General features: G+C 40.6%; 1 protein-coding gene across 1 annotated transcript in view; it reads right to left on the reverse strand.

Annotated features, from left to right (window-relative positions):
- LOC106534670 (engulfment and cell motility protein 1) overlaps positions 1 to 7,151 on the reverse strand; it is a gene marked incomplete at its 5' end in the record, with an annotated part of 11,807 nt that extends 4,656 nt beyond the window's left edge. Inside the window, 4 exon segments of the mRNA XM_014031373.1 lie at positions 35 to 117; positions 324 to 431; positions 5,398 to 5,510; positions 6,988 to 7,151. Coding sequence (XP_013886827.1) covers positions 35 to 117; positions 324 to 431; positions 5,398 to 5,510; positions 6,988 to 7,151 — 468 coding nt within the window.
- Between the last annotated feature and the right edge of the window lie 955 nt (positions 7,152 to 8,106).

An 8,106-nucleotide genomic window follows, 5' to 3' on the forward strand; every position in this document is an offset into this window, starting at 1 on the left:
ACACACACACACACACACACACACTGAAGCACACCTTGTTTTGCTTGAGGGCTCCCTTCTCCTTCATGTGAGGACAGTCTTTGCCAGTGATAACAGCTTTGATATCAGCTACAGGCACTGCAGAGAGGACAGACGTGACTTCATAACAACAAAAACAACCCTCTGAAAAGTGTGTCGGCCCAGATGGGTCCCTGGTTGATCCAAGTAATTAAAACTTCAGGGAGGCTGATGGTAATTTTTGCATTTATTTTGCAGGAGGTGCATATTTAAATAACTCCCACTGCAAAACTCAAAATTGTAAATGAAAAATATGTTTCGCTCACGTTTGTCCTGTAAAGAGTCGTGGGGGACCTCGCCCTGGGGGCTCTCTTCCAGGTCTCCATAGTGCAGGACTTTATGATTGGGGGACAGGCGGCAGTACCAAAACTTATCTGCAAACAAGCACAGGAGAAAAGCAAGACGGCGGGGAGTCAGAGACAGATTTAGAGGAGTTATGAAAGAAGCAGCGGCTGGCAAAAAGGSACCATGTGGGTTCGGATCTGCATGAGTCATCAACAGGAGGGAAAATTAGCAGCCTGGAGGAAAATCCACAGATGGGCCCACGATGATCTCCACGAGGGAGGGATCATGACGGGCGACAGAACAGACAGACACTTTTTTTATGGCTTCAGCAGAAATCTACTGTAAACACACGAGTCAGGAGAGAAAACGTCCAAACGTTGACTTAAAACAAAAAGGTATGAAAATTTACAATAACTTCTGCAAATTTGCTAATTTGTCGAATGAGTCATTGTTCAGACAGGTGAATTAGATTTAAATCACACATGGATAAAAAATATTCAAAAATAAAGCTCAAAGCATCAGATCATAAATGTTCAATGTCAATTTTAAATGTTTGACAAGGAACTTTATTGATGCTGAAATTTATTTCTCATTAAAGAGTTCAATATGTTGCTCAGGATGATTTAAAAAAAGAGATAAAAAATACCACTTTAATGGTGACACTTCAAAGCCCAGATGCTTTTCCTCAGATCTGTTTGTTTTTCTCACAATAAGCTGATAAAAGAATTYTTTGCATGAGTTGATCGATTCTTTTCGGCTGTCTCTCTCAATTTCCCACGCAGTCAGACTCGTCTCACCTTTAACTTCGGCTTCACGCTCTCCTTGTCTGCTTCTTTTCAAGCKAATTAGTCTGACCCGGCTTCTTTAAAACTCATTTATATTTAAGTCCTGCTGCACACCAGTCCTCTGCCTGAGGAGGTCCATCAGGAATCTGAGCCACCTCAGGGTTCAGACTGTCAGATCCTGTCCCACCCTCGCCCTCCTTTGTTAACTCATTACATTGTCATCTTTTGATTGTTTAAAATACATTTGGGAGAATGATTTTCTATAAATGCTGACGTATTTAAAGTGCCCGTGACATGCATTTTGTACAAACAACAACAAAAAAAAAAAAGTAGGAAAACAGTTTTTTTTTTTGTAGAAATTTGACATAAAAACAAGATTTTACTCAATTGATCACTTAACTGGCACATTTTTTGTTGAACTTAGTGCAGCTAAAGGGAAACAGGAAGTGATGTCAAAGGGGAACTCTGATTATTGAGATGTTATTTGAACTCTTCATCTCTAATACTCAAAGTAATCTAAAGAAACATTAAATTCTTCTCTATTATCTGTGCCATTAGCCACTGTAGCAATGTTCTGCTTACATGCAGACTTTCCCCTTTTACATCACTTCCTGTTACGTCACATGTGAAGATCTCGACAACTGTTTGTTTTGGAGGCGTAAAATATTTTGCTATAAGTCATTATTAATGTTATTTATCAAAAAGTGCAATCTCTATAAATCTTGAAAATCTTCTGTCACGGGTCCTTTAAAGATGCTGCCGTCTTTGAGATTCGTTTTTCCCTGATGGAAGCACTCGGACACAAACAGAGGTGGTTTGTAAGGAAACCTTTGTTTAATCTGAAGATGGTGAACGGCCTGTCTGTCTGCACATGAGGCATACGTTCCTCCTTTGACCTGAAGAAGCTCTGAAGGATTCAGCAAACAGACATGATGAGATTCAATCGACTCTGAACAAATTTGCTGCATCTACCTGACTGACCTTCACCTGGAAACACCGTACCGGCAAGTTTTAAAGAAATGTTTCTTGTTGTGGGCAAGAAGTGGAGGAAGAATTCACCACAAACAGCAGTCGGCTGCATTAATATTTAATGTTTGTGCTTCTAGAGGATTGTTTTTTTAAAAGATGAGCGAGATGCTGCAGAGGGGCGAGAAATAAAGTACAGACAGTTCAACTGTAATTAGTGAGTTTTTCCTGACAAAAACTCAAAAACCAAACAAAACCTCTCGTATGAACTCTTCATGTTTTAATTAAGTGAGCACCAATGTTAACGCAGACTCCTCATGCAGAGTCTTATGTTACTGAGCTGTGAGGAACAGAGGAGTGTACAGGCGGGGGGTGGTGGGGGGTCGGAGTCAGAGCAACAAATGATGAGGCAGGAGCATAAAAAAGACTTAAAAAGAAAAAGAAGAAAAAAAAGTCAGGGACAAGTTTGCAGCAGCGTCATGGACGACCTCCGCAGKCACAGCTGATGTTCTGCAGCAGATGGCTGCGATTAATCAAGCTGCATAAAGCTAAATAAATAAATAAAAACTGTCAATTAAAAAAAGTTTTGCAACTCTGATGAACTGTGAGAAGTTAATGTAGATTAAAAAATGTTTTGGACTTGAATCAGGATTTATGAGGGTTAATGTGACTTTAGAGAAAAAAAAACAGTTTTAGACTAAAGGTTGTAGAGTGAGCTACAATCAGACACACTTATGTTTCTACTGTTAGTGCGTATTTCTACGATTAAAAACATAATTTCAGGATTTCTGAAATATTAGCCTGAACACAGCAGAAACGTCGCACAAAAGCCTGAAAACAAACAAACCATCACAAGCTGAGAAAACCATCAGATTCTAAATCCGGCTGCTGGTTTCCATCTGAACAAGCTAAATCCTTTCACTTGAGATCCTCTTCTCTCAGCTTTTATGTTGCAGCTCGGTTTTTGTGCGTCTGTAATGTCTCCCTCTGAAAACATCCAGATGACAGCTGCCAAGGCGCATCATAATTAGGCTGTAAAACGCCAAATTACACCGACTCAGAGGGAGAAAAAAAGAAGACGTTCAGTTTGATTTGGCTTATTGGAGAGAGCAGGAGCTGCAGGGCATCTGATGACAAGTGATCAGATCTCTGTGACTGAGGAGCAGAGGATTATTCAGGCTCTTCTCGTATTGTTCTGCTTTGTGCTCGTCTTCTTCCTGCGACAGCGAGTGTGAAGCACAATGTCAGGTGGGATGACTGGAGCATGATTCAGCATAAGCCGACGGCTGGATTTTGGGGATTTTACACTTCCTGCTTCTTTGTGTCACAAAGAAATGCTGATTCATTGAATAATAAACAGAGATGTCAAAATTCTGTTTGATTTCAGGGACGAATGTCAGAGTCACCTGGAAATATTAGAGTTCATTAATCAACTATTTATCAGTAAGTCCATTCAGAAGGACTAAAGAGAAATGAGTTGATTTAAATGTTGATATAAGATAACACAACAGTTATCTTCAATGTAAACAAAGATCATTTAATAGAGTACAGATGTTTTGGAAGCTAAATGCTTTTCGTTCGTCCTTCCTGTGTGTGAAGGTGAGGAGGAGCGGAGCAGAAATGTCGCTCGTGCACCTTTTTTTTTCTACGCACAAGTCTTTAAAAGAACGCCGCCGCTCGRCTCGGCTTTCAAAACTTCTGCGAGTCAGAAAACTAGAGCGAGCTGCCATGAGAGCGGATTCAAAGCTTCCCCACTGATGGAGCGAGTCGTGTGGGCTTTTTATAACGAAAAGGGAATAAAAGATGACAAAAAAAGAAGAAGATGAAGAAAACAGAAAGAAAGAATTGTCCTGGGGAGCGTGTGCTAACAATCTGTGGACAACGGTGATGTAAAGCTGGATTTGTGTGTGTGCACGTGTTTTAGTACTGGTGTGTGGACATATCAACATGATACTATGTTTATGAGGACATTTTGTCAATGCCTGGTCCACACAATAGAAAACCCCATTTGTGGGTCGGGGGTCATGCTGCAGAGATTAATGGCAAAATCCTCACTAGATTACAAACAAATGGCTCTTTGAAGGAATCTGGATCTTGACGAGCCATTTGTTTCATAGAGCCGTTCAATTTTGAARGAGCTACGTCATCCGTGATGACATCATCACGTTACGTGGGCAGAACCATGTTCAGGGTTCCCACACCTTGATCAACATCAAATTCAAGGACCTTTCAAGGACTTTCCAGTACCAATTTCCTCAAATTCATGAACCACATGCGACAGCAATTACCTACTGCTACCCCAGAATGTTACCAATAAACAGGTTTAYTATCATTTAAATTCAATGAAAAACTGGGAATCAATGAAAGAAAGTGGATTAAATGTACATCCTACATTCATATCCACATTACATGGACATGTAATTATGTCCTGGGAGGTTGGGCAACTCAGTTTGGGAGGAGGGGATGTGAACATGTCCAGACCCTCGGTGAGGACAGGAGGAGTGGTGGTGCTTCAACTGGGCTCAGAAAGAACGACCCGCCCTACTCTGCTCTGATTGGCTAAAACTATAACTGTGGCTCACGTTATTTGTTGAAAGCCACGTCAGTTTACTGTAATCCTGAGTTATCCACCGCAACACATATAAGTTGTTTTTAAATTTAATTTCATTTTATTACAGAGAATGAAACTCAGTCGTGTGAATAGAGAACTTCAATCCCCAAAAATCATTCAAGGACGTTCAAGGATAAGTGTCATTTTTGGCTGTTTTCACTAACTTTCCAGGGCATTGAAATCATTTTTCGAATTCACAAACTTTCAAGGATTTCAAGGACCCGTGGAAACCCTGCATGCTGTTTTGTCAAGCAGAACCTCTTCTCCCGTTCCCCACAGAGCTGCTGTACTCCACTGCTCTGCCTGTTTTTCACAAAACAAGCAAAGGAGGGGCGATTACGTCTGTGGTCAAGGAGGAAAACAAAAAAATTTCGCAAGGAGTTAAAAAACAAACAAACTACAAAAAACTCTTGACTGCTCTCAACTTATCGTTCGTTGTGAAGAGCCACTCGAACGATTTGGATCGTTGGCGAACCTCACATATTGAATCCACACAAGTGGAGAAACGAGTGTGTGTATGAACYCGTGTTTGCTGCATCATGAAAAACTGGGGTTAGGTTTAGGACCAAGATGTGAATTGAGTTTAGGCTAGATTTAGGGTCAGGATCAGGCTATAGAAATGACCAAAAAAATAAAAGGAAATCAATGCAAAGTCCCCACGAGGATGGAAAAAAACCAACATGTGCGTCTCACCTTGTCTCCTGCGACTGCTGATTTTCCTAAAGCAGGTTCCTTCACACAACCTGTTGAGCCTCTGCTGTTTGATCAGCTCCATGATCTCCGGCTGGATCTTTTCCCTCAGCTCCCTGCAGAAACACACACACACACACACACAGTTCTGTTAACAGTGTTGAGCAGCCCGCAGCCACCAGGGACACAAACCCCTCTCAGTTGTGAAACACTAAACAGAAATGTGTCCACAGAARGTCGGCGCTCAGAGACCCATCTTCCTGCGTCTCCTCTGACTCAGAGGAGAACTGATTAATTCATGCATCCTCATGTAAGGATGATGTGAACGCACGCAGCACTCGTCAACATGAATTATGTACGTGATCTYCAGCGGCACTCCTCACCCGTCATTAAAACTGATTTTAATTTTATGAAACACTTTTTCCTTCTTTTGAACAAAGTTTGCAGAATAAAAGTTTTATTTCTCTTTTGGCCTCCTTCAGACTCATCGTCTCCCCGGCTGCCCTCTTCATCTCCGCTCACCTAATCGGTAATTCCCGACATTACATCAATTTGTGATAAAACATTCGCTCCGACGTCTTTTAAAGCGTGGTGTGGTGGGAGAAGACGTGGCTCCGAGTGAGGAGGAGGACGGGTGAAGATTTCTTTGTTTTACTACTTGGTGTAAAAGATCTTCAGCTGAGGTTAAACAGTGCTTCTGTCAAACACTTTTACATCACTTTGTCTTCATAGAAAGTATATTTAGGTTTAATTTAAATCCTTTCTTTTAGCTAAATGAGGAAAATCTCAGACACTTAAACTGCAGCGATGGTAACGTCCAGCTGAACCTTGAAAACTTGCAGGACAGGAAGTAGAAAATTGGAAGCAAATAATAGTGACTAACAAATTTAAATATTGATAGCAATTCGTAACTGTAAAGTCTTGATTTGAGGGTATTTTAAAACCTGCCTTTTCAGTTTTATTTAGCTGTAAATCAATTGTCCTTTAAATATTTCTGATTTTCTCCACAGTTACCTGAAATTAAATAAATAAAATAAGTTTTAGCTAATTTTCAATGATTTATTGCAACAAAAAACAACTTCATCTCAGCATTTAAAGGACATTTTTCTGCAGTTTTTTTTTTAAACCTTTACTCCATTAGGATTAAGTGTCTGCTCAAGTCTCCCCTCCTCTAAACTGATTCAATAAGTTCTTTGCTCAGCATTGATTTCTGGTTAAAACAAGATCTCTCACTGCAGCTATTTCTCATTAGCTCTACCTGCTCTGTTAAATGCAGGCAGAGCAGAACCAAGAACCATTAATTTAAAATCTGCATTCAAAAACAAAAACCTCAATGTTCAAAACAAGCTGGAGCGTTGATTGAATATATAGTGAGAATTCAATCCACAAACAACTAAAATTGAGAATAATTATAGGAGGAAATCTGCTGCTGATTGTTTCACACGTTTAAAGAACATAAAAGAAAAAACAAACTATTACAGGTAAATAAATTKTTTCTGTAGGCTGATTAAAGAGATCCAAGTCTTCTACGAAACGCCCTGCGTGTATGAAGGAGTTTCCAGTGAGTGTGGTTTTATGGGCTGTGGAACTCACAGAATGGGGCGGGACTGGAAGTCCTCCTGGTTCATCCTCTCAGACTGGCGGATCTTCAGGATCTCTGTGTAGCTCAGGTTCTGCAGGCGGCTCTTGAACTGGTCCAGAGAATTAGGCTTGAGAGTGAGCGCTCGCATGATCTGCTCCCTCACCACCTGCATTACCTGTGGAGCCGAGGAGAGAGGCCCGGTGAGGTCAGGGTGCCGGGGTGCAGAGGACGAGCAGGACAAAGCACGAAACTGTCTACAATGGTCACTGAAATAACTTAAGATTAAAGTAAATAAAAAAAATCTGAATCTGCTTTTGAATTGTGGTTCAACAAAATTATTTTAAAAATCAAACTGTTTAACTTTAAATGAACATATTAGGTATTGCACAGTCTGATCTTGGGGTGATTTTGCAGCGATCTTTAGTTTTTCCACTTGTGAATAATTGTTCCCATGATAAAAAGTTCACCTCAAATTATTTGTTAACATTCAGCAGAACGCCCGCGTGCCGTTTTTGTTTTGTTTTATTTTGAAAGGCCGTTTTGTGTTTCCGTTCAACCTGTGTCCGTGTTCAACGCATCAAAATGGACGTCTTAGCCCTCCTCTTTCGATTGACACCTCATTTGACAAACTGGGTTCAAGTACCAGCTGTCAGAGCCAATAATATACGAGAAGTGACCAACTTCCGGTTTCCGTCATCCTGGGTTTGATTGACTGTAGTATCGGCCAGTCAGCTCCGGGCTTCGTTCTGATGCCATAGCTGTGTAGCCAGTCACCGTATCTTTCATTTGGCATATATATTGAGGGGGTGGGAATAGGGCTGCACCGATTAGTTGAAATAATCGATGACGTCGATTATGTAAATTTGTAGACGCAGATTTTTTATTATCGATTTGCTGTATTACATAACCACCACGTGAATGTTCATGCAAGTCCATGTCGGTACCTAAATTTAATGCTTAGATTCACATAAATTAAATTTGTGGGAATCTTAAATTTAATCTGCAGACAGTTRGATGTCACYAGACACAGGGAGGAAGAGGTGAAGAAATGACTGTGAGTCAAACACAGCTGGGTCCAGAGATTTAGTTTAGAGAGACAGTCCCAGAGAAAAAACATTACATTAAATATT

Source organism: Austrofundulus limnaeus, unplaced genomic scaffold (assembly GCF_001266775.1).
Source record: "Austrofundulus limnaeus strain Quisiro unplaced genomic scaffold, Austrofundulus_limnaeus-1.0 Scaffold1241, whole genome shotgun sequence".
Classification (NCBI taxonomy): domain Eukaryota; kingdom Metazoa; phylum Chordata; class Actinopteri; order Cyprinodontiformes; family Rivulidae; genus Austrofundulus; species Austrofundulus limnaeus.